Source organism: Neoarius graeffei, chromosome 24 (assembly GCF_027579695.1).
Source record: "Neoarius graeffei isolate fNeoGra1 chromosome 24, fNeoGra1.pri, whole genome shotgun sequence".
In the NCBI taxonomy this organism is placed as follows: domain Eukaryota; kingdom Metazoa; phylum Chordata; class Actinopteri; order Siluriformes; family Ariidae; genus Neoarius; species Neoarius graeffei.
The window spans coordinates 10,581,533-10,609,370 of record NC_083592.1 but is presented as its reverse complement, the minus strand read 5'-3'; the positions used below and the strand labels follow the sequence as shown (position 1 = coordinate 10,609,370).

General features: G+C 41.6%; 1 protein-coding gene across 1 annotated transcript in view; it reads left to right on the top strand.

The window, feature by feature from the left end:
* The window catches only part of LOC132872069 (zinc metalloproteinase-disintegrin-like crotastatin), a 50,054-nt gene extending 22,936 nt beyond the window's left edge, over window positions 1-27,118 (top strand). Inside the window, exons 9-21 of the mRNA XM_060906655.1 lie at window positions 345-514; window positions 601-682; window positions 777-907; window positions 3,873-4,050; window positions 4,128-4,217; window positions 6,432-6,627; window positions 6,759-6,864; window positions 7,061-7,217; window positions 7,309-7,389; window positions 7,846-7,939; window positions 15,892-15,991; window positions 22,427-22,464; window positions 22,715-27,118. Coding sequence (XP_060762638.1) covers window positions 345-514; window positions 601-682; window positions 777-907; window positions 3,873-4,050; window positions 4,128-4,217; window positions 6,432-6,627; window positions 6,759-6,864; window positions 7,061-7,217; window positions 7,309-7,389; window positions 7,846-7,939; window positions 15,892-15,991; window positions 22,427-22,463 — 1,422 coding nt within the window. The 3' untranslated portion in view covers window position 22,464; window positions 22,715-27,118. The remainder of the gene's footprint in view (window positions 1-344; window positions 515-600; window positions 683-776; window positions 908-3,872; window positions 4,051-4,127; window positions 4,218-6,431; window positions 6,628-6,758; window positions 6,865-7,060; window positions 7,218-7,308; window positions 7,390-7,845; window positions 7,940-15,891; window positions 15,992-22,426; window positions 22,465-22,714) is intronic.
* The last annotated feature ends 720 nt before the right edge of the window (window positions 27,119-27,838 follow it).

Here is a 27,838-nt window from a genome sequence, read left to right as displayed (position 1 = left end):
AAACAAAAATAACTGGGTGTCGGGGAAAATTCTTTTTATGATCTACACTTGAAAAATCTGAAAGGCAGTCTACCTTTAAATCATTGACCTTGTTTGTCCACTATATGAGTCCCTTATGAGAACAAGAATTTTACTATAGCCCAGAGCTGTCAGATCTGCTGCTAGAGAAAATGAATCAAAACCTTCTGACCAATCAGATTCCAATAAGTGCTGTATTTATTGTATTTCCTGCCATCCAGACTAAAACGGGATTTGGATTTAAGTGAACTAATAGGAAGAATGTCTTGAAATTGGTTTACTGTAATGTTATGAAGTTATTCATCCATGAAACTTTTTTTTTGCAGGTGTATAAACCGATGAACACTTTCATTGCTTTGATTGCTTTGGAGATTTGGACTGATGCTGATAAGATAATGGTGACTACGCCTGCTGGTGACACACTGGTTGAATTTACAAAGTGGAGAAATGAGAACCTAATAAAGAGGCAGAAGCACGACAACGCTTACCTGATCACGTTAGTGTGAAAATGACCAATCAAACTTCTGTTTTTTGTTTTTTTAATTTTCATATATAAAACCACATGGTTTGTTATTGTTTCAGTAATATCGACTTTGATGGGTCGACAGTGGGCCTGGCATATGTTGGCACCTTGTGCACAGACTACTCTACCGGAGTCATCCAGGTACCAAAAAAAGGAGATTTTCTTCATAAAAATCACTGGATTTCTGAGATGATGACCTGTGTCCAATATCCCTGTGCTTTGTCATGTCTCTCAGGACCATAATACACAAACCACAGCTGTAGGTGCCACCCTGGCGCATGAGATGGGACACAACCTGGGCATGAGCCATGACAGCACCTCGTGTACATGTGCCAGTGATAGCTGTATCATGGCTGCCATTCTGAGGTAAAATAAAAGGGCCCTCTTGTCGCATTACAACTCAAACTTCACATCTATGACAAAACTACAGGCTTTTTCAGTTCCACACCACTGGTTTTGTGCATTATGGACTTTCAAAAACTGTAATAAGTAATAATATAATGTTGAATGGCACTAAATGGAAATATTTAAGTTATTCCATGAAATCGAGTCAGACATGAGCTGATAGCTGACAAGTCGCATAGGACCAAGTTGGCTATAATCCATGTACGACGAGATTGAGTGGAATAACTGTCTTATTCTTTCCACATTCACTGGATTTTGAGAAACAGAGCATTTTTATTTTTATTTTTTGCAAATTCAATAAATAACTTTATACAAAATGTCTGACAAAATCGTTTCCGCTTAGAATGTACACAAACTGGCAATATGACAGGAGCAATTTGTGAAAAATGCGAAAATAATAATAATAATAATAATAATAATAATAATAATAATAATAATTCTTGAAAAATAAAAAAAAGATATGTTCTTGCCATCAAATACTTTTATTCCATATTTTGTTGCTCTTTTTTGTATTTTTGGGGGTTTTGTTTTCAAGTAGTTTTTATTTCGTCCTCGGTTGGTTCAGTAACATGCTCCGCCAATTTCTTCTTCTTCTTTAAGGTCTTTTGGCGGTTGGCAACCACCTGGGCTGGAGTGTGGAACAGGAGCTATTGGGGGGAATATGTATATATAATTTTAGCTATTTCTGTTTCTTTTAAAGGTAGACTGCCTTTCAGATTTTTCAAGTGTATGTCATAAAAAGAATTTTCCCTGACACACAATTATTTTTGTTTAGTGGACTGAAAGCTACTGAATTTGAATCAGACTTCCAATTGTATTAGTTTTTTTTTTTTTCTAATAGAACAATTAATGAATTTCAGGCCATGTGGCCCTAAATTCTCTGCTATTTCCCTGCTTCACCATGACCCAATTCAAGATACTACATCATGCATCATGTGGTGGGTTTTCCCTGTTTGCACAAGTCATTGTGGGATACAAATTTGAAACAGGAGAGAAAAATGGAGGACATGAATGTGCGAATGAAACATGAAAGACCGACTACAGTAACACTAAGCGAGAAGAAAAGATGTTATGTTATATACGAAGGAAAGGAAATGCAGAACCAAACTAATAAATATCAGCAGTCAGCGAGCACCTCGGTGTGATCAGCTGATCATGTAGTGACAGAATGATGGAACGGTCAGTGCACGCTCAAAGGTAAACCTGCCCATGCACGCATGGACTACCTCTGTCTGCTTGACTGTGCGAAGCGAGCAATTTCCTGCACATTATTTGCTTTAAAGGAACAGTCCACCGTACTTCCATAATGAAATATGCTCTTATCTGAATTGAGACGAGCTGCTCCGTACCTCTCCGAGCTTTGCATGACCTCCCAGTCAGTCAGACGCAGTCAGACGCGCTGTCACTCCTGTTAGCAATGTAGCTAGGCTCAGTATGGCCAATGGTATTTTTTGGGGCTGTAGTTAGATGCGACCAAACTCTTCCGCGTTTTTCCTGTTTACATAGGTTTATATGACCAGTGATATGAAACAAGTTCAGTTACACAAATTGAAACGTAGCGATTTTCTATGCTATGGAAAGTCCGCACTATAATGACAGGCGTATTAACACCTTCTGCGCGCTTCGGCAGCGCATTGATACGGAGCTCAGATATCAATGCGCTGCCGAAGCGCGCAGAAGGTGTTAGTACGCCTGTCATTATAGTGCGGACTTTCCATAGCATAGAAAATCGCCACGTTTCAATTTGTGTAACTGAACTTGTTTCATATCACTGGTCATATAAACCTATGTAAACAGGAAAAACGCGGAAGAGTTTGGTCGCATCTAACTACAGCCCCAAAAAATACCGTTGGCCATGCTGAGCCTAGCTACATTGCTAACAGGAGTGACAGCGCATCTGACTACATCTGACTGACTGGGAGGTCGCGCAAAGCTCGGGCAGGTACGGAGCAGCTCGTCTCAATTCAGATAAGAGCATATTTCATTATGGAAGTACAGTGGACTGTTCCTTTAATCCCCTCAAATTAAATAACTTCCCAATCACAGAATGGCCTGATATTTTGTGAGATACTACAGAAATAAACATATATCACAATGACCACATTTCAGAGGGAACTAAATTTCACCGATTTTATGAAATCGAAAAGCAGTCTCACTTTACATACTTGATAAAGTGATATATCTAACTTGATGTGTGCCACCATTTTGTTTTTCTCTACTCACAGTATATGAGCTGATAGCCTTGTATTAGAGTAGCCAATCAGAGTACGCAATTGCTCATATCTAGTGAATGTGAATTTTATATATATGATATTATAATTGAATTCATGCTTCAGGACCTCAGTTTTGCATCTTTTTGCCACGTTAAGTTGTGGGTCCAATTTCCATGAAAGAAAAGAAAACCTGGTTTCATGGCCAGTTCAGTCACTTCTGAACTGGCCATGAAACCACACTTCAGAAAGTGTGTTCTGAACACACTTTCATTGCTATCTGCATAAAATATTCACCTATTTATAATATAATAGGATTCCGTGCTTTAGCAAGTGCTTTTTAAAGACTCGCAGCCTACTAATGTGGGTGAGATCCTTCTAGGTAAGTTGAGGAATTTGCTCTGATCATTTGCTCTGATTAACCAGATTTCCGTGTCCAGTTCATGACGGTCAGCTTTAACTGCGTATGTGTAATATATTTGCCTCAGTACAAACATATAGCTCGTATCGAGCATGTGGATGACTTTGACTGAAATGAGACTGTGTATGTTAGTTGTAATGAAGTGCTACGAATCCAGACATGATACCAGCAGCCTCTTGCCAAATGGAATATCAGGGCAGTGCTAATAATGTGTAATGTTAATTATATGAAGTGTTGCTCCATATATTTAATATAATTATTTCACAAGTCATTGCCTGTACCTTTTGTTTTGTAGCTACAAAGTCCCAGAACTCTTCAGCAGCTGCAGCGTGACCAATTTTGTGACGTTCCTGAACACACGTAACCCTGAATGTCTCCTCAATAAACCACAAGCCATAGACATGATCCAGCCTGCAGTGTGCGGCAACGGCTTCCAAGAGACCGGGGAAGACTGCGACTGCGGATCTGTGACGGTAAATCAGAACTTGTGGATTGTTTAATAATGTCACGCGACGTTTGACATTTTCTCTGTGTGTGCATGCATGTGCAGGAGTGCACCAACCCGTGCTGCAATGCCACCACGTGCACGCTCTCAAAGGGCTCGATGTGTGCAGATGGAGAGTGTTGTAAGGACTGTAAGGTAAGAATTTTTTTTTTTAATAATGTGTGTTAAAGAGTCAGTGTGAAAAACAGAAGGCATAATCACCAATGGAATGCCGTGATAAATTGGAGTAACTGTTACCACCCTAAAGCGTATTATTTTTCCATAAACACAGACCCTGTGGTGTTTTATTCCTCACATATGAACAACGATGACCTTATTTGCTAACGATTACAATTTTTATTTCTTAAAGAATGACATTGTACATGTCACCCGTTTGTAGTTCTTGCGGAAAGTTGAAAAAGAAGAAACAAGTCAGTTCCTGTTATCACTTATGTTACAGAAGCTATAAACAGTCATTCCACCACCAGGCTGTCTTTTTGTCTTTCTCTTAAAGTTAATTGGATTAAAGAATGCAGCTTGTTGTGTTAGTCAGAAACCACTGAAGTTCAAAATCATCGGAAAAATTCCCTGCTTTGGAAAACTCGCTGATACTGGAGACTCCTTCCATAAATGTTTCATACATGTAAATAAATTCTATTGAAAAACAGAACATATTTATCCATTTATGATTAGTTCATTATGGAGCATCAATCATACCCTGTGAATGAGCTGTTACTAGATAAACATTGGCCTTTCTACTGAAGGCATCTTCGAAGGATGTTCATTTAACTAAACCCAAGAGTTAGCTAGTTGGCGAACAGATGCCACACAAATCATATCCAAATTAATTTGATAAAAGTCACAAGGTTATCAGACCATGTTATATGTTCTGTGTTATTTGATGTTCGTCCTTCGGGGTCGAAGTTGACCATGACTTCATTTTGGTGGGTGGCAGTTGTGGGTCTGGAGGTGACCGATGAGGCCAATCCAGGCTTTGAAGGCATGCCCATGTGCCAAGATAGTGAAGGTACTCAATCTTTTTGTTGTATTTGGACTGCTTAGTGGGATCCCTCCCAGCTGCGGTGTGCTGGTCAGGGTGAGGGGAAACAGGCTATTTTTTCTTGCCCCTTCCTCCATGGAGGTGAATCCTAAACAGGGCTGCTCAGACACCCAGGGGGATATCGAACTCTGCTGCTGCTTCATTCCAGCAGAAAGAAACACTATACTCTGGGCTGCTTGTGTGCAGGTTCATGACTACAGCTTCTAGTGTTTCCACACCTGCTGCTTCACCACTTGCCCATCACCACAGGACTTGAATTTGAATTTGAAGTCACAACTTGTGCGTGACTTGGATTAGAGTGAGGGAGAGTTGTGCAGCCATCAGCCTCACTCTCTCGTCCCGACCTAACTGGGTCCAGGGGCAAGACAGAATCAAGACAGCTGGAGCTAGGTGGGGATGTAGTGGATGGCCAACAGTGTTCTACATGTTGCACAGTGCCCTGATCATGTTCTGCAAACACTTTGCTAGGTCTGCCTTCCTGCCTGTTGAACCACCAGGTGGTGGTCTCCTCTGCGCAGCCTGCTGAGTCCAGTCTTCAGTCATAACCCAGACCAGGGGGAGTGAGGGGTTGCTAGTGCTTGCCCAAGGCACCACCCCAGGCTAGTGGAGGGAAGGAGATGCCTTGCTACTCTATCGCATGGCAGTCAAGGATGGCACATGCCCACTGCCCTAAAATTTTTCATGTTAATTTTAGCCCTATGTTATCGATATATAAGACAAGTACAATGTTTATTTCTCTGTAACTTTTCAAAAAGTTAAAAGAGCCCAAAAACTTGTATTTAACCCGAAATCACTTTTCTGTGAAGTTTGTTCTTCGATCTTTTTTATTTTCTCCGTTGTTTGAGATTTCTAGGTAATAGGCAGCATTGAGGCTATATTAATGTTGCCTTCAACTGGGGGCAGTTTGAAGGCATTGCAGAAGACAGGAAATGAGCTTGATCAGTTTCAAACAGTCCTTGATGCCTTGTCATTTTGTTCGACACCCTCATGAGGCAGCATTTTCTTCATTTTGAATGCACCCATAATGGTTGAGGACATTAAGTTGGACAGAATTTAATCTATGACCTTGGGTTATTTCTGCTGGTTATTTTTTCCAATGTAAAGCATGTGATATGCTAAGGGATTCAGACTGGACTGAAATCCCAGCGATACTCAGGTAGATAATAATTTAATTACCCAACCTTTCCTTTCCATGTCAAACTAATCCAGTCTGAATAGGGCTGAATACGTTAACTGGCTCAGTCCAGTTAGAATCCAATTTCACCTTTTTTTCCCTTTAATTTTTTTTTTAACTCTGTCTTGTTGGCCAGATTGCTGAAGTCACCTTGATGTGTCGTCCCAAGCGTGATGAGTGTGACCTGCCTGAATATTGCACAGGAAGTTCAACCACATGCCCTGAGGACATCTTCTCAGTGAACGGGTTGCCATGCATGGATGGCGCTGGCTACTGCTACAACGGAGAGTGCCCTCGACGGAAAGACCAGTGCATGAAAATGTGGGGTTCAGGTACATGGTTGGCATTTTATGAAGCATTAAAACTATTACTATTCATACTTTTACTACTCTTAATACTCTTTATAAAGGATTAATAGTGAATGAAACTGATGTATTAAGCAAGTGCTTTTGTTCTTTGTCAGGTGCCGTGGTAGCAGATGATGAGTGTTATAGCCAGAACAAACAGGGAACGTTCTTTGCTTATTGTACACGACCCACCAACGATGAGTATATAGGTTGCCAGAAACAGTGAGTACAAGACCAATACATTATGGCATTGTTATACCTTGCTTAACCTGACAACATGCTGTTATTTCATGCAAATGCCTTGTTTTAGTCTTCCTTAACTCCAGCTTGAAGTTCATTTTGCAGTGGAAGTTCAAATACAGATTGACATTCATCTTAAATCATGAAGGAATTCTGCTAAATACATTTGATCTCCTAGGGATGTCATGTGTGGGAAGCTTTTCTGCGACAAAGGTCAGGAGTTCCCAAACTATGGCCTCTCTGTCACGTTCAGAACGTGCAAAGCCACTTACTACAGCAACAGTGCCCAAGATTTTGGTCAGGTGAACACAGGGACCAAGTGTGGTGAAGGGAAGGTAAGATCTCATTCAGTAATGTGATGACCAAGTCTTACAAGGGAATCTAAGTTCATCAGTGGAGGAATCTCTTTCATATTTGGTCTTCCAGGTGTGTAGTCAAAACCAGTGTGTGAGTTTAGATGTCGCCTACAACGCAGCCAGCTGCTCCAATCGCTGCAGTGGCAATAGGGTAAGTTTTCAGCATAACAGATTTGTAATATGAGCCATATTCAGAGTGTCTGAGTTCAGAATGTATGTTGGAATTTACACTAAGAAATTTCCTTATATTCAGAATTATTGTTAGAAATTATAAGACATGCTGGATATAATAACTTGCAAAATGGGCTAGCTCTGAACAATCTGTGTTTTCAAATACATCTTGATGAGGCGGCAGTGCTTGTGGAACTCTGGCGTAAATTCTGGGTAGCACTTTAGGCTGTAGTTATGACTGAGGTCTGAAAAAACGATGTGCAATATTTCTGTATGAAATGCTCATTACTCTCATGATGCTTATCTCAGTTTTGAATACAGCGCATAATGTAACTGCATGTTCAATGATGGACTTCTACAGGTGCCTTGGAAGAACAGGTAAAGGAACAGTTGTGACCTTGAAAAAGAATGATCTGAGTGTAATTGTGTCCTACAGGTGTGTAATCATAAGCTGGAGTGCACTTGCGCACCTAACTGGCTCCCACCTGACTGTGAGATGCCAGACACCAGTTCTCAGGCTACAGAAACAAGTACCTGTTTTGTTTTGTTTTGTTTTGTTTTGTTTTGCTATGTGTTTTCCAAGGTCTAATTCTAGTCCCAGATACATTTATAGTTTGTAGTTCTGGATATCATGTAACAGTAGTTCCCAGTTATTAGTTCTAGGTATCATCTAATGGTTGATTCAAGTCTCTGGTACACATACAGTATACAGTATATAATGGCACCTGTCAAGGGGTGGGATATATTAGGCTGCAAGAGAACAGTCAGTTCTTGAAGTTGATGTGTTGGGAAGCAGGAAACATGGGCAAGTGTAAGGATCTGAGTGTATGTAGTGGTTTTTACCTACCAAAAGTGGTCCAAGGAAGGACAACTGGTGAACCAGTGACAGGGTCATGGATGTCAAAGGCTCATTGATTCACATGGGGAATGAAGGCTAGCCCATATGGTCCAATCCCACAGAAGAACTACTGTAGCACAAACTGCTGAAAAAGTTAATGCTGACACCTTTCTGTTTTCAAAAAAGTCAAAGTCCCTTCCATGTCAGGATCTGGTCTTCCCAGGCAGTCTATCCCAGTACTAACCAAGCTCTTTTGAGGTGCATGGGTGCGGCACTGATTTCCATTTCCATAGCCCTTGGCCTCTCACCTATACAGCTAGGGTTACAGTGGGGGGCTAGTCCTCTGGTAACCGCAAGAGTTTAATTTACCTACTCCCTACTCATGGCCTGAATGAGCAATCTCACAGCTCCAGGACTGCTTTGAAAGAATGAACTGGGACATTTTTGAGGATCATGACCTAGAAGAGTACATATCAGCAGTGCTCTGTCACATCAACAGCTGTGTTGACAGTGTCACTGTTGACAAACATATCCAGATACACTCTAACCAGAAACCCTGGATGATGAAGGAGGTCAGAACTCTCCTGAAGGCTCGCAATGCTGCATTTAAATCTGAGGACAAAGCCCTATACATAGTTTGCACATGATGTCACAGAGTCGGGGATTCCCTAGTGGCGGCCATCTTGCAGGTCAAGCTTATTGTACAGGTCACTGAGCACCAGTGTTGGGGTCGTTACTTAAAAAAAGTAATCAATTACACATTACTCACTACTGTAAAAAAATGTAATGCATTACATTACTTCATTACTCTTTATGAACAGTAACTCCTTACATTACATTGCATTACTCAGCTACAGCGTTAAGAAAAAAAAACCAAAACCCTAGGCCTATATGTGCAGGCACACTTCCTATTTCAATCAGTAAGACACAAGGCAAGCCTTTCTTTAATGCCCTTTAATAAAAAAAAAACATTTAAGGCTTAAATGTCATGATGACAACATGAACAAGTGGTACAGAGGAAGAAGAGTCAGTATGGGTCTGTGGACAGGCTTATGCCAAAAAAAACAAGCCTCCTCAAAAGTCTAAAACAAATAAGAGGCTAGCTTGAAAACAGCACTGACTAAAAATAGCACAAATTAAATCGCCTGCAGACACTGTTAAAAGTTAAATAAGAGGTAGTCTATAAAGAAAACACAGCATAAATGCCTTAAAACTTAAATACCACAATGACCATTTAACCTAGATGAAGTCAATTAAACACGTTTGATTGTCAGTCTAGCCTTGCAAACAGACTTCGTTAACTTACTGGGGGTGCTCCCCACTAAAGCAATGATTGTAGCGCATGAGGAGCAGTCTTTCAAATCTGTTGTCTGACAACCTGTTTCTTCTAGGCATCAGCACGAGACCACCCAGGCTGAACAGCCTCTCGACTGGAGCACTAGATTTCAGTGATATCTTTTTTATATGAGGAAACCGATTAAGTACTTCCATCTCTGACCCCGATTGCAAATACTCTATGACTTCTGTGTCACAGCTGAAGGAAGAAGTGTTTTCCTCCTTGTCAAAGTCAAAGAACTCCTTCTCAGCCGCAGTGCTGTAGGAGGCGGCGGGAGTCTTATTCCCCAAAATGGGCGCATGAAGAACTGAAGCGCGAGTGCGACACTCTGCAAGCAGTAAATTCTTTGCGGCTTCTCTCCTCTCGTTCTCCCTCAGCCATCGCACTTTAAACTTTGGCAACGTCACGGCAGCGAGGAGGGCATCCACAATGAACGTGCGCACCATTAGGAACTGTAGTGTGATTAATGAACTTATAAAAGTAACGCATTGCTCTACTACGTTAGGAACTGTAATGTGATTAATAAACTTATAACAGTAACGCGTTACACTACTACGTTACCGACAACTGTAGTGTGAGTACAGTAACACGTTACTTAGTAACGCGTTACACCCATCTCTGCTGAGCACACATTGTAACGCGCGAGTACAAAGTCTTCAAAAGAACCCAAGTAGGCTATTTAAAGCTAGCAATGGTGCACACCTGTTGTATTCACGGCTGTCATAATAGGTCAGATGATGACGTCAAGCGGATCTTTTATGGAATTCCCACTGTACGGGAGCACGAAGGCGAGCAAACAATGAAACTCAGCATACAAAGAAGAACTCTATGGCTTGCGAGAATCAACCGCAAGGATTATCAGCCTTTCAAACACAGCAAAGTCTGCTCCGATCATTTTATAAGTGGTAAGTTGTTTAAATAAACAATCAATTGTGTTTAAGTTTGTTTTTGGAAACCAAAAACCAAAAGCAAATGTGCGCGGCTTTCCGATTTAACCTGTTTTTTTCTCATCCTTATACTTCCTATGTTTCATGGACTGTAACAGATTTGCTTATTTAGTAATTTTAATACAGAATTTACTTTGAAATTATAATCAGACACTCCAACGCCCCCCCTAAAAAAAAATCAGATCTGCGCGATTCAGCCGTGAAAAAGGCGGCATCCGCCAAAAGGCGCACTGTAGAATATATAAAGTTGTATATATCAGACAGCCTTTAAAGTTTGATGAAGTCAGTTTCAGGCTTTGGAGCAGGCTTTGGCAGTTTCAGGCTTTGGCAGCCCTGCATAGTCACTTGAAAATGCATCTTTGTCCACCTTGTAGGGGTCAATTCCCCCAATCAAGGCTAGTTTGGCTGCATACCATTGTCGTGAGATGTCGTCTAATGTATCTATATACTTCTGTTTGCTTGATTTTGCCAACATTGATCTTTATTTTAGAAAACTGACTATATAACTTCATAAATTTGTCCGAGATAACGTAGCCGGTAATGGCGATGGTCCGTTTTGTTTGACCCACAAGATGGCGGCTGGAGGGCTTTCCCCGGAATGCCATGACGTCAGTGAAAACTATGTATACAGCACAGCCAGAGCCAACCTCAAGAGAGCCATCAAAGGTGCTAAAGCTGAGTATGGGAAAAAGATTGAGGACCATTTTGCCTACAATGACCTGTGGAGGCTATGGCAGGGGATCTAGCACATCACCAATTACAAAAACAGCAATCACAGGACTGCTGAGGTGAATGCCGTATTAGCAGAAGAGCTTAACTGCTTCTTTGCCTGCTTTGACGTAAGAACAGCAGAGGCAGCAGACATTACAACCACTCCCACCTACAACAGCCACATGCTCAGTGTACAGGAGCACAAAGTGAAGCGTGTGCTCAGGGCTGTCAACCCCAGGAAGGCTGCAGGACCAGATGGAGTGGCAGGAAGAGTACTGAGAGAATGCACAGACCAGCTCTCGGCAGTCTTCACAAACATCTTCAACCTGTCCCTGCCCAAGGCCACCTAAAATCAGCCACCGATCTGCCTAAAATCAGCAACAATTATCCTAGTACCAAAGAAACCAGTCATCAGTGGCCTCAGTAACTACCGCCCAATGGCACTCACCCCAATCATCATGAAGTGCTTTGAGAAGCTGGTCCAGCAGCACATTAAAACCAACCTCCCAGCCACCTTCGACTGACACCAGTTTGCCTATAGATCAAATAGGTTTACTGAGGATGCGATAACCACTGCCCTACACACTGCACTTTGCTACCTTGAACAGCAGGGTAGCTACATGAGGATGCTCTTCATAGACTACAGCTCTGCATTCAATACAGTCATCCCAGACAGACTGATTCCCAAACTGTCTGACCTAGGACTCTCCCAAACCATCTGCCACTGGATCAAGGACTTCCTCATCAACCACTCCCAGATGGTAAGACTAGACACCCACACCTCATCCACCCTCATACTCAGCACTGGAGCCCCACAGGGCTGTGAGCTGAGCCCCCTCCTCTATGCCCTTTACACCCACGACTGCACTCCCACCCACCCGACCAACACCATCATCAAGTTCACGGATGACACAACTGTAGTTGGACTTATCTCAAGAGATGATGAGACAGCCTACAGAGATGATGTCCAGAAACTGACAAGGTGGTGTGAAGAAAACAACCTAGCCCTGAACCCATCAAAAACAAAAGAACTATAATAGACTTCTAAAAACACAACAAGGACTACACTTCATTGCTAATCAGCAGGGTTAGAGTGGAAAGAGTGCCCACTTTCAAGTTCCTGGGCACACACATTACAGAGGACCTCACCTGGACCACAAACTGCACAGCGGCAGTGAAAAAGGCATAGCAGTGACTGTACTTCCTGAGGATCCTCAAGAAGAGCAAACTCCACGAGCAGCTGCTAGTGACCCTCTACCGTTGCTCAATCAAGAGTGTGCTGACTACGTGGTACACCAGCAGCTCTGTGGCAGACAAGAAAGCCCTTCAAAGAGTCATCGACTCTGCCCAGAAGATCATTGGCTGTCCACTGCCATCTCTAGAGCAACTCTACACCACCCGTTGCCTCAGCAGAGCCACCAACATCCTAAAGGACCCTTCCCACCCCAGACACCAGCTTCTGAACCACTGCCCTCTGGTAGACAGTTCAGGTCCATTGCATCACAGACAAATAGACTGAAGAACAGCTTTTACCCGAGTGTCATACGTGAACTAAACAAAGCCAGTCACAAAGATGCCAGCGGTACGGACAGAAACAGGACTGAACTGTAACACAAACTGTCTACACTTCTACATGCCTACCTCTTACCTAAATAGTATATCTTTTTACAACCACATGCACCCTTCTCTTGATTCTCTTGATCACATCCATCCATCCATCCATCCATCCATCCATCCATTTTCTACCACTTATCCGGATCTGGGTCGTGGAGGTAGCGGCCTAAGCAGAGCAGCCCAGACTTCCCTCTCCCTGGCCACCTCCACCAGCTCTTCCGGGGGAATACTGAGGCATTCCCAGGCTAGCTGAGAGATGTAATCTCTCCAGCGTGTCCTGGGTCTGCCCCTGGGTCTCCTCCCAGTGGGGCATGCCCAGAGAACCTCCTTTGGGAGGCGTCCAGGGGGCATCCTAACAAGGTGCCCAAACCACCTCAACTGACTCCTTTCGATGTGAAGGAGCAGCGGTTCTACTCTGAGTCTCTCCCGAATGACCAAGCTTCTCACCCTGTCTCTAAGGGAGAGCCCAGCCACCCTGCGGAGAAAACTCATTTCTACTGCTTGTATCCATGATCTCATTCTTTCGGTCATTACCCACAGCTCGTGACCATAGGTGCTTGATCATATATCGTGATCTCATCTCATCTCATCTCATTATCTCTAGCCGCTTTATCCTTCTACAGGGTCGCAGGCAAGCTGGAGCCTATCCCAGCTGACTACGGGCGAAAGGCGGGGTACACCCTGGACAAGTCACCAGGTCATCACAGGGCTGACACATAGACACAGACAACCATTCACACTCACATTCACACCTACGGTCAATTTAGAGTCACCAGTTAACCTAACCTGCATGTCTTTGGACTGTGGAGGAAACCGGAGCACCCAGAGGAAACCCACGCGGACACGGGGAGAACATGCAAACTCCGCACAGAAAGGCCCTCGCCGGCCACGGGGCTTGAACCCGGACCTTCTTGCTGTGAGGCGACAGCACTAACCACTACACCACCGTGCCGCCCTATCGTGATCATATATATTTATTTATATTGCTCCTGCTCAACTGCACTCTGTCAACATGGGCAAATGTGCAATTATCACGCCAAATTGTGCAATACATTCACTTATCACTGTGCAGTAACCCACTGACTGATCGTCATGCTGTATCATAGGTCACACCCTAGATACATAGAATTACATTTATTTTTTAAGCAGTTCTTGTATAGATATGTTTATATTTTTTTACTGACATATAGTATAGATTTGTTTTTTTTTTTTGCTTGAATGTTTATCTTTTTTTTCCCTTAATACTAAGTGTTTGTATGAATACACCAACTAGATTGCGTGCTTCAATTTCACTGTACTGTACGGTGCAGTAACAGTGAAGGAATCTTGAAGAGTTTGACTTCCCTACTTGCATCTGTATTGCAGCATGCCTTGCCAGATGACAGTAGGTACCATTTTTATGATGGTCTTTCATATGACCTGACCACGAGTAGAACTCGCAATCTCCCGATCGAGAGGCAGACACACTAACAACTAGGCCAACTTGCAGTACCTTTCTGTTTTAGCCAGCATTAACTTTTTCAGCAGTTTGTGCTACAGTAGCTCTTCTGTGGGATTGGACCATATGGGCTCGCCTTCGTGCCCCATGCAAATCAATGGGCCTTCGACACCCATGACTCTGTTGCTGGTTCGCCGGTTGTCCTTCCTTGGTCCACTTTTGTTCAGTACTAACCACTGCATACCGAGAGCACCCTACAAGATGTGCTATTTTGTAGATGCTCAGACCCAGTCATCTACTGTAGCCATCACAATTTGGCTTGATGAAAATTACTCAGATCCTTATGCTTGCCCATTTTTCCTGCTTCCAACACATCAACTTCAAGAACTGACTGTTCTCTTGCTGCCTAATATATCCCATCCCTTGACAGGTGCCAGTGTAATGAGATAATCAATGTTATTCACTTCTTCACCTGTCAGTGGTCATAATGTTATTGCTGATCGGTGTATTTCTTAGTTTCAGAAGTCATCTTAAAGATTGTGTCAATCCAACTTTTTTAAACTGTAATATACTCAGAAGTTCTACTTCCATCTAACAGTCCCAGTTACATGCAAACTTAATCGTTACGTATATACTCTTCATTCCTTGTTGCAGAAACTTTGAATTGGGGTATTTTTAAGTCCCACATACATTCCAGAAGCAATCAAACAGTGGTTCCCTGTCCCAGATAAATCTATAGTTCATTGTTCCATATATCTATATGAAGGTATGTGGACACCTGACTCTCTTCTAAGAAGGTGTTCCACTAGATTTTGGAGTATGGCTGTGGGGATTTGTGTCCATTAAGCCACAAGAGGTCAAGTAGTGATGAGGCGCAGTCAGCGTTGGTGTTCCATGGGATGAGGTCAGGGCAATGTGCAGGACACTCGAGTTCTTCTATTCCAATCTTGGACAATCCCTGTCTTCATGGAGCTCGCTTTGTGCAGAGGGGTATTGTTATACTGGAACAGGGTTAGGATTCTTTGCTCCAGTGAATGGAAATTAATTGTTCAGTATACAAAGACATTCTATACAATTGTTTTGGCAGCAGTTTGTGGTAGAACTGTATGGATGGTGATGGTCAGGTGTACATGTACAGTACCTGTGGTCATATAGTGTATCATATACCAGTAGTTCCAAGATAATGATTCACATGTAGGTTCACATTCCAGATATCTGCTAACAGAATTTCCAAGTCCCAGATGCCATCAACCTAAAATGAAAGATTTTGTATGAATACAAATCTTTGTATGCTCAAAGATCCTAGAAATATTGACTTGCAGCTTCCAGTCCCAGGTGCACACTATACTTACCTGTTCCAAAAACAGTTCCTAGTCCATAATTAACTGACCAAACTATTTCTAAATAACTACCAAAAGTTATTTGTAGCCTCAAAGACAGCAATGACTCCTAACTCCAGATTCCATACTCCAGTAATGCCCAGTCCCAGATATCTTTAACTGACCTGATGTGTAGGAGTTTATAAAAATGAGATGCTGGAATGCTAACCTCAAGAACACAAAGAGAAAAGACCACACCTTCCATTCTTTGCATTTTAGGTCCAGTGATAGGCATTGCTGTGGCCATCGTTATCCTGGTGGGGGCTGTTTTAGTTGGGATAGCCATCTACTGCGTGAAATGTAGGAAGAATCAAAGCAGGTAAGCAGGAATACAGACTTTCTGCTATATCAGGTATTAGTCTATCCACATTCACTGGATATGAGCAATTGCACGCTCTGATTGGCTACTCTACTATGAGGATATCAGCTCATATACCGTGAGTAGAGAAAAACAAAATGGGAGAGCATGTTGTTGAACCGAGGATGAAATAAAAATTTACTCAACAACAAAACCTCAAAAAATACAAAAAAAGCAACAAAATCTGGAATAAAAGTATTTGATGGTAAGAACATATTTCTTTTTATTTCTCAATAATTATTATTATTGCGTTTTTCACAAATTGCTACTGTCATTTTACTGGTTTGTTTACATTCTAAACGGAAATTATTTTGTTGGACATTTTGTATAAGGTTTCTATTTATCTCATCTCATCTCATCTCATTATCTCTAGCCGCTTTATCCTGTTCTACAGGGTCGCAGGCAAGCTGGAGCCTATCCCAGCTGACTACGGGCGAAAGGCGGGGTACACCCTGGACAAGTCGCCAGGTCATCACAGGGCTGACACATAGACACAGACAACCATTCACATTCACACCTACGGTCAATTTAGAGTCACCAGTTAACCTAACCTGCATGTCTTTGGACTGTGGGGGAAACCGGAGCACCCAGAGGAAACCCACGCGGACACAGGGAGAACATGCAAACTCCACACAGAAAGGCCCTCGCCGGCCACGGGGCTCGAACCCGGACCTTCTTGCTGTGAGGCGACAGCGCTAACCACTACACCACCGTGCCGCCCATTTCTATTTATCAAATTTGCAAAAAATAATGTTCTGTTTCTCAAAATTCAGTGAATGTGGATAGAATGAACCAGTTATTCCACTCAATCTCATCATACATGCTACTCGCCTCGTTGGTTATCAGGTCATGTATGACTCGATTCCATGGAATAACTGTTAAAGCTAGACGGCCTTTCGATTTCATAAAATCAGTGAAATTTAGTTCCCTCTGAAATTTGGTCATTATGATATATGTTTATTTCTACAATATCTCAAAAAATCAGGCCATTCTGTGGCTGGGAAGTTATTTAATTTGAGGGGAAATCACTCACTTATCACTCAGTTATTTAATTTGTGTATGAAATCACTCACTTCATGCAGTCAAGCAGACAGAGGAAGTCCATGTGCGCATGTGCAGGTTTCCCTTTGAGCGTGCACTGACAGTTCCATCATTCTGTCACTAAACGAACAGCTGATCACACCGAGGTGCTCGCTGACCGCCGATATTTATTAGTTTGGTCCTGTTTTTCCTTTCCTTCATATATAACATAACATCTTTTCTTCTCGCTTTCCGTTACTGTAGTTGCTCTTTCATGGTTCATTCACACACTCATGTCCTCCATTTTTCTCTCCTGTTTCAAATTTGTATCCCACAATGCCTTGCCACGCCCGTTTCAAGCTATTTTGGGGCCCTAGGCAAAGGGGGATCTGGGGCCCATAATTATTCCCCCCTCGACGAAAGGCCTTATGGCCGCCTACCCACTGAAGACTTAATAAATAAACATCACACATATTGTAATCTTTCTTACGATTTTTACTTAATAAATGAACTCTTTACATTATTATAAATAATTATCAAACCCAATTAAACACAAGAATAGACAAAATATACACACACACACACATATATACAGTGAGAGTAAAAAGTATTTGATCCCTTGCTGATTTTGTTGGTTTGCCCACTAATAAAGACATGATCATTCTATACTTTTAATGGTAAATGTATTCTAACATGGAGAGACAGAATATCAAAAAGAAAATCCAGAAAATAACTTTAAAGAATATATATTAATTGATTTGTATTTCATTGAGGGAAATAAGTATTTGATCCCCTAGTATGCATTAGGAGTTCTGGCTTTCACAGACCAGTTAGACACTCCCAATCAACTTGTTACCTGAATTGAAGACACCTTTTTCTAACTAATCACCTGTATGAAAGACACCTGTTCACAGAATCAGACAATCAGACAGATTCCAAACTCTCCAACATGGGTAAGACCAAAGAACTCTCTCAGGACCTCAGAGACAGGATTGTTGACCTGCACAAATCTGGAATGGGCTACAAAAACATTAGCAAGATGCTGGGTATTAAAGTAACAACCATTGGTGCAATTGTGAGAAAATTTAAGAAGTATAACGTGACCATCAATAGACCTCGGTCTGGTGCTCCACAGAAGATTTCACCTTGTGGGGTGGCAATGATCATGAGAACTGTGAGAAATCGGCCTGCAACCACACAGCGGGAGTTAGTGAATGACCTCAAGGCAGCTGGGACCACAGTCACCAGGAAAACAATTGGCAACACTTTGCGCCGCAATGGATTAAAATCCTGCAGTGCCCGAAAGGTACCCCTGCTTAAGAAGGCGCATGTGGAGGCCCACCTAAAGTATGCCAATGATCACTTCAAAGATGTACAAAGTGATTGGGAGAAGGTTCTGTGGTCAGACGAGACCAAAATTGAACTATTTGGCCTAAACTCTACTCATGTGTGGAGGAAGAAAAATGCTGCCTATGACCCCAGGAACACTGTGCCCACCGTCAAGCATGGAGGTGGAAGCATTATGTTTTGGGGTGTTTCTCTGCCAAGGGCACAGGGCTACTTCACCGCATCAGTGGGAAGATGGATGGAGCCATGTACCGTGCAGTCCTGAGGGACAACCTCCTCCCCTCTGCCAGGAAGTTGAAAATGGGCCGTGGTTGGGTCTTCCAACATGACAACGACCCGAAGCATACAGCAAAGGCAACAAAGGAGTGGCTCAAGAAGAACCACATTAAGGTCATGGAGTGGCCCAGCCAGTCTCCGGACCTCAATCCAATCGAAAATCTATGGAGGGAGCTGAAGGTCCGGGTTGCCAAGCGACAGCCCACCAACCTTAATGATTTAGAGAGGATCTGCAAAGAAGAGTGGGCCAAAATTCCCCCTGATATGTGTGCTAACCTTGTGGTTAACTACAACAAACGTCTGTCCGCTGTGCTTGCAAACAAAGGCTTTGCCACCAAGTATTAAGTGCTTTTGGCTAGAGGGATCAAATACTTATTTCCCTCAATGAAATACAAATCAATTAAAATATATTCTTTAAAGTTATTTTCTGGATTTTCGTTTTGATATTCTGTCTCTCCATGTTAGAATACGTGCATCTACCATTAAAAGTATAGAATGATCATGTCTTTATTAGTGGGCAAACCAACAAAATCAGCAAGGGCTCAAATACTTTTTACTCTCACTGTATATATATATATATATATCCCTGGCAAAAAGTATGGAATCACCAGTCTTGGATGAGCACTCATTCAAACGTTTTATTCTGTAGAACAAACTGAGATCACAAACATGATACAATAATAAAGTTATTCCAAAGTGCAACTTCTTGGCCTTCAGAAACACTAAAATAAACGAAGAAAATACATTGGGATAGTCAGCAAATGTTACTTTTATAGACCAAGCACAGGGAAAAAAATATGGAATCACTCAATTCTGAGGAAAAAAATATGGAATCACTCAATTTTCAGGTAGAAAATAAGGACTCACCCAGTCAATTTCCTTTCCCTAAATTGACACCTGCCTCAGATTAGATCTGCTCGTTAGTCTGCAGTTAGAAACAGCGCAGTTATCACACCTTGGAGGGCTGCTGGACCAAGTGGATTGGCAAGAATCATGGCTCCAACAAGAGAGATGTCTCTTGAAACAAAAGAGAGGATTGTCAAACTTCTTAAAGAAGGTAACTCTTCACGCATGGTTGCCAAAGATGTGGGCTGTTCACAGTCAGCTGTATCTAAGATATGGACCAAGTACAAACAGCATGGGAAGGTTTTTAAAGCCAAGCGTACTGGTAGACCAAGGAAGACATCAAAGCGTCAAGACAAAATGTCTTGAAAACCGAAAAAGTACAACAAAACAAATGAAGCATAAATGGGAGGAAGCTGGAGTCAATGTACAAGTATGTGACCGAACCGTGAGAAATCGCCTAAAGGAAATGGGATTTTCATATAGAAAAGCTAAAAGAAAACCATCATTGACACCTAAACAGAAAAGAACAAGACTACAATGGGCTAAGGAGAAGCAATCATGGACTGTGGATGACTGGATGAAAGTTATCTTCAGTGATGAATCACGAATCTGCATTGGACAAGGTGATGATGCTGGAACTTTTGTTTGGTGCCGTTCCAGTGAGATTTATGAAGAGGACTGCCTGAAGAAAACATCCAAATTTCCACAATCCTTGATGATATGGGGCTGCATGTCAGGCAAAGGCACTGGGGAGATGGCTGTGGTTACTTCTTCAATAAATGCACAGGTTTACATTGACATTTTGGACAGTTTTCTTATCCCTTCAATTGAAAAGCTGTTTGGGGATGATGAAATAATTTTCAAAGATGACAATGCATCGTGCCATAGAGCAAAAACTGTGAAAGCATTCCTTGGTGAAAGACACATCCAGTCAATGTCATGGCCGGCAAATAGTCCAGATCTCAACCCAATAGAAAACTTGTGGTGGAAATTGAAAAAAATGGTCCACGACAAGGCTCCGGCCTGCAAAGCTGATCTGGCAACTGCAATCAAAGAGAGTTGGCACCAGATTGATGAAGAATACTGTTTGTCACTCATCAAGTCCATGCCTAAGAGACTGCAAGCCGTTATAAAAGCCAGAGGTGGTGCAACTAAGTACTAGTGATGTGTTTTGAATGTTCTTTTGTTTGTTTTTTATGATTCCATATTTTTTTCCTCAGAATTGAGTGATTCCATATTTTTTTCCCTGTGCTTGGTCTATAAAAGTAACATTTACTGACTTCCACAATGCTTTTTCTTCATTTCTTTTAGTGTTTCTGAAGGCCAAGAAGGTGCACTTTGGAATGACTTAATTATTGTATCATGTTTGTGATCTGAGTTTGTTCTACAGAATAAAACGTGTGAATGAGTGCTCATTCAAGACTGGTGATTCCATACTTTTTGCCAGGGGTTGTGTGTGTGATATATATATATATAATGAAAATAAGGCAAAGTAATATAAAATGTGCAAATAACACAACACTAAATATTTAGTGTATATACACAAGTAGAAATAACTTCAAATGGTGATTAAATGATTACAAACATGAATAAGAATCTTAATAAGAACCAGCACACACAGAAAAGTGCAAAAGGTATAGAAAAACACATAAAAATTTAAGAATACACAACTAGAATCATGGGCAAAATGTCTAAAACTGCTGCTTGCGGGCTTTGGCTTCAGCAAAGGCAGCCACAATACCCTCCATGTCCAAAGACCTGTGGACATCACATTCAATTGACATGAGTGCCACTTTTTTACATAAATAGGCTATTTATGTAAAAAAGAGCTTTCTTGTGAGCCATCCCCTATCCTACTCCATTCATGCTCACAACACACTAGCTACTTCTGATGAAAGCCATGCAGCTCGCTGAAACTAACTCTGACTATGACATTTTGATAAACACAATAAGTTAATCTGGGAGAAGTTGACAGTCTTTCACCTATTTGTGTGGCACATATTAGAATTTTTAGCCAGTCCTTGCAAGTTTGTAAGCCTATTGTGCATGACAACATTTGCATCACTGTTATAAACACTGTCTACAAGATAACTACCATTAACGTAAGCTAGCTACCAAATTTGCTTGTCGACCCGCTTGGTATTAATGAGTGTGTACATTCTCACTTACCAGTGTCTTGTTTTTTTCTGTCTTCCTCTTCCCTTTTCTTCTTTCTCTTCTGGCTCCCTGAGGGGTAATTTCGCTTCATATTTGATTTTGTTTTTTTTTTGCCGCGGAGCTCTGCAACCACTTGACTGGACGGAGATGGGCATTGAGGGGTTGACAACAGACTGTCATTGCACTTTTCGGCCAAAGCATGTAGGGAGGCGTTGTTGTGCATTAGGGGGCCCCCCTTGGAACTAGGGTATTTCAACAAGTGTCATTAGGCGCTGCGCTGCCGCGCTCAAAAAGTTGTCATTGCTATTGAATACATAACCAGTCATTTGGCAGTGGGGGCCCTTCGAGGGCTGGGGCCCTAGGCAATTGCCAAGTCTGCCTACCTTGTTGCAACGGGTCTGTGCCTTGCACGAACGGGGAAAGCCCACCACATGATGCATGATGTAGTATCTTGAATTGGGTCACGGTGAAGCAGGAAAAAATAGTGGAGAATTTAGGGCCACATGGCTCTAAATTCATTAATTGTTCTATTTCCAAAAAAAAAACTAATAAAATTGGAAGTCTGTGATTCGAATTCAGTAGCTTTTGGTACACTAAACAAAAATAACTGGGTGTCGGGGAAAATTCTTTTTACGACCTACACTTGAAAAATCTGAAAGGCCATCTACCTTTAATTATCTACGTTATATCATCTCAGTGTTGTGCTCATCTGCCAATGCTCATAACAAACTTCTCGTTTTGTTCGACAAGAACGAACCGTTCCCAGATGTCTATGGTAAATGCTTAATGTAAGTATTTTTATTTGTTTAGGGGAAAGGCTTTGTGTGTGTGTGTGTGTGTGTGTGTGTGTGTGTGTGTGTGTGTGTGTGTGTGTGTGTGTGTGTTTGACATTTGGGCCACTCTGTTTGGTCCTGACAAACATTTGAAATAATAATGCATTCAACAGTAAATTTGCTAAGATATAAAAAGTGTGAAAGTCAGCATATGAGCTTGGTTGGGATGTCATCTTTACCATCTTTACGCATTGTGCTCTTCCAGGTCCCCCCCCGGGATTGTGAAAATCCAGTCAAAGAATGACGGTCATACAGAACACAACAAGGATATCATAGAATTGTGTTTTACAGACTTTCACAAAAAACACTTGAAGAGAACTGATGCTGTGAAGTTATTCATCAACTCCAAAAGATCTACCTTGCTTCAAAGTTTGGTCAGAACCATTATCGTTTTTTTCTTGTCTACATCTAGCAGTGAATTAACCTTTTCACATGACCTTAAACTACTGGATTGGCTGTGTAAAATGATTGGCTACTAAAATTAGGACACACTCAGTGGTATGCATTGCTTGAAGCCTTTTTTCTATACTTAGAAGATAATGAGAACATAAGTACATATTTATATATGTACTCATATATATGTATATGCTGCAACATGGAAAAAACTTTCCCTTGGTTAAATGTTGACGTTTTCTTTTGCAAATACAGTCGTGAAAAAAAGATGTACTGTACATCTCATTGAAATTGGAGAATTTTGTCAACATATTTAAACAAGCAAGCATTTCACTCTCTTTGATACAATGCCTAGAGATGAAGGCGATGTACTCCAACAAACACTACACTAAATGAACATTTTGTAGTTATTTTCATAATTTAAATTTAAAAAAACAGTCAGAAAAAGTAAGTACACCCTTACATTTATCACACTTTCAAGTCCATATGAGCAATTGCGCACTCTGATTGACTACCACTAGGCTATCAGCTCATATACCATGAGTAGAGAAAAACAAAATGGCAGTGCGTGTTGCTCAACCAACCGAGGATGAAATAAAAACATTAGAATCAGGTGTTCCAGATTAGTTGCCGTTGATTAGAACCTCTTGCAGGTGGAACCCATCTTATTTAAACCTGACATCTAGGGTCTGGTGTTCTCTTTGCTGCTGAAGTGTGTCGTGTCATCAAGATCTAAAGAGCTCTCTAAGGCCTTCAGAAAAAAAGGTTGTGGATGCCTATGAATCTGGCAAGGGTTTTAAAAAGATCTCTAAATTATTAGAAATAAATCATTCCACTGTAAGGACTACAGTACATCTACAAGTCACGTACATTTCAAACAGCTACCAATTTGTCCAGGACTGGCAGCAAATTCATCCCAATAGCAGACCGTTTGATGCTAAAAGAAGTCTCCAAGAACCCCAAAATTTCATCACTAGATCTGCAGGTAACTGTTGGTGTGAAAGTGGTGTGAAACATCTACAATCAGAAAGAGATTGGATAAATTTGACCTGCATGGGAGGCGTGCCAGGAAAAAACTTTGCTGTCCAAAAGGAACATTAAAGCAAGACTACAGTTTGCCAAATGAACATATAGACAAAGACCAGGCCTTTTGGAATAACGTGCTTTCGACAGACGAATCAAATGTGTGGTGCAGACCAAAGACGGCTTTTCAGGAGAAAAACCTCATACTACCTGTGAATCATGGTGGTGGAAATGTTATGGTTTGGGGTTGCTTCGCTGTCTCAGGGACTGGGAGGCTTGCATTCATTGATTCAACTGTGAATTCTGAATCATATCAAAGAGCTCTTGAGGAGAACATGAGACCATCTGTTGAAAAGTTGGAGTTGAACCAAAGGTGGACCTTTCAACAAGATAATGATCCTAAACACACAAGCAAATCCACCAAGGAATGGCTCAGAAAGAAGAAATGGAGGGTTATGGAATGGCCTTTTTCATCAAAGTGCAGATTTGAGTTGGCCTAGTGGTTAGCGTGTCTGCCTCTCGATCGGGAGATTGGGAGTTCTACTAGCGATTGGGTCATACCAAAGACAATCATAAAAAAAATGGCACCTACTGCCACCTGGCAAGGCATGCTGCAATACAGATGTGAGTGGGGAGTCAAACTCTTGTGGTTACCAGAGGACCAGCCCCTCACTGTAACCCTAGCTATGTAATAGGCGAGAGGCCGAGGGCTACAGAAACGGAGATCAGCGCTGCCTAATGAGCCGTGCGGTAAAGGCTTTAGTAGATTTGAACCCCATTGAAATGTTGAGGGGAGATTTTGAAAAGGGCAGGACATGCAAGAAAACCTTCAAACAGTGTGCAAATGAAGGAATTTTGCATTGAAGAGTGGACAAAAATTTCAGCAAGCTGATATTGGAGACTGGTAGACAATTATGCAAAACTGGTGTGTAGTGGTTAGCACTGTCGCCTCACAGCAAGAAGGTTCTGGGTTCAAGCCCAGTGGCTGACAGGGGCCTTTCTGTGTGGAGTGTGTATGTTCTCCTCATGTCTGTGTGGGTTTCCTCTGAGTGCTCTGGTTTCCCCCACATTCCAAAGACGTGCAGGTTAGATTGAATGTGAGTGTGAATGGTTGTTTGTCTCTATGTGTCAGCCCTGTGATGATCTGGCGACTTGTCCAGGGTGTACCCCGCCTCTCACCCACAGTCAGCTGGGATAGGCTCCAGCTCACCTGCGACCCTGCACAGGATAAGCGGCTACAGATAATGGATGGATGGAAATGGGGTTCTTTTAATCACATACAACTGGGGGAATAAAACAATAACCATTCATTTATTTCCAGGCTTAGGGAGTAACGGAATACATGTAATGGCGTTACGTAATAAGGATACAAAAAAAGGTAACTGTATTCCGTTACAGTTACAGAAAAAAAGACATACTCAGATTACAGGTACATTTAGTGAAAATGGGGATTATTTAGCAGGATTACAATTTTCATGCTATTTTATTTTTTCATTTAAAACTGGAGATGGAGGGAAAATAACATACTGTCATACACACATGTGCGCGCACTACGACACTTCATGTCTGTCAGTATATAAAACTTGCCACCTGGAATGGTGTCTATCGAAAAAAAACGCGTTCACCGGGTAGAAATTTCGCCATTATTTTAAATTTGTGGAACAAAAGGGGAACAACAACACCGTGCAATGCAAATTGTGCCTTCCAGCTGTGAAACGCCTGTCATCGTCCAAGGACTCGACTTCCAATCTGAAGAAACATTTACAGGTAAGACTGCTAATATTAGCTAAGCTAACGTTAGTTAGCTAGCGAACCTGTCAATACCGGTCCTATTACAACCTCTGATAAATATTTTGGGACTGCGTGTGGTGATGCTGGGGACTGGGATAGTTTGCAGGGTTGGGAAGAATATTTTTTCAAACAGTTCTGGTTTGCCGGTAATTAAATTAACAAAGAATCCCCAAAGACTGAAACTACCTGTGATGAGGCGCGGCTGGCTGGGCTGCTTGCACCTTGTACAGCGCTCAGATAGAGAGACAACTGAAACTCTTTGGATTTTTCAGAAGAAAAGCAATGGGTAAGAATTCATAAAGGCTGGCGCTCGTCATATTATTAAGGTCCATATCAGTACAAATGAAGGCTATGCATTTCGGTGCCCATTTCGAGAGAAGAACATTAAATTATTACATCTCATTATTATTGCTCATGCTCTAGATAGCCAGGAAGACCGAATGACGCCATTGTTATTGAACAGGTTGCATTTTTTTGGAACGTTAGCCTAAAGTAAGTAAAAAAACTAAATTACATCGACGAATATTTCTAATTACCAGCAACTAAGGTGTTATTGCCAGTTACGAGTCAGTGGGACAGTTCCCTCACAGTAGCATCCTTAATGCCTGCACACTTGATGTCATAGGTGTTTTGGTTTAACGAGTGACCTTGTTTACTAGTGACATGACACTTGTAGTGATGACAGTTGTTAGAAATACACACAGAACATGTACTTGTCCTCCTAAAAACCTTGAATTGTACTTATCTATTTCAAATATTTTTTATGACTACCACAAGTGCCACTAATAATGATAACCTTTATGATGATAGGTACTGTTATTGTTGATGTTATCATAGTAAATGTGCTGCTGCCCGAGTTTGAGTGTTTTAGTGATGTGTGGTTATTTGTGGTGTGGTGTGATCCATACCTTTTTGTTGAAAATTTAAGTGAACATTGGATTTGTCTCATCTCATCTCATTATCTCTAGCCGCTTTATCCTGTTCTACAGGGTCACAGGCAAGCTGGAGCCTATCCCAGCTGACTACGGGCGAGAGGCGGGGTACACCCTGGACAAGTCGCCAGGTCATCACAGGGCTGACACATAGACACAGACAACCATTCACACCTACGGTCAATTTAGAGCCACCAGTTAACCTAACCTGCATGTCTTTGGACTGTGGGGGAAACCGGAGCACCCGGAGGAAACCCACGCGGACACAGGGAGAACATGCAAACTCCGCACAGAAAGGCCCTCGCCGGCCACTTGGCTTGAACCTGGACCTTCTTGCTGTGAGGCGACAGCACTAACCACTACACCACCGTGCTGCCCACATTGGATTTGTTTAAAGCAATATTTTGAGTGTTCTTGATCCATACTGTTAACTAGCAGATTTTTTTCTTAATAAACTACTACGTGGTGAAGACTTGTGCACTTTCATTGTAGGACTATAAGCTATTCTGTTGTCTTACAGAATGCACAAAAGTTAGTCATTTTATTGATGTTTATTTTCTTTTGTCGTTATGAGGATATTTGGTGTTGAAGTAATCCAAAAGTAATTGAAAGTAATCAAGTTACATTACTTTAATATTATGGTTCTTGGATTACGTTACTGAATACATTTTTTAACAGGTAACTAGTAACTGTATCGGAATACATTTTTAAAGTAACCCTCCCAACCCTGTTTATGGCAAGTCTCTGGGGTATATTTAAACATTTATCTGCTTTGGAAATGGTTTCAGTAATACTCAAATGTCCAATACAACCATAAACTGACATCTTACATCTCTTTTAAAAAGCTCATTTCAAAAATGACCATCTGGATTGCCTTCTCTGTTCGACTTATTTGGGGTTGTTGTTTTTTTTTTTTTATGTGACACATTTATTGTGTAAAATCCTTCATGAATTGTTTATCTCAGGTTTCAAGTATTTAACTGATTCATGCAACCTTTAAGATTTAAAGTTTAAACCATATTTGTGGTCAGAGATGTTGTATATTTTGAACTTATTTACTTATTTGAACCTACTCCATTACAAACAATTCATTTTATCTCATCTCATCTCATTATCTCTAGCCGCTTTATCCTGTTCTACAGGGTCGCAGGCAAGCTGGAGCCTATCCCAGCTGACTACGGGCGAAAGGC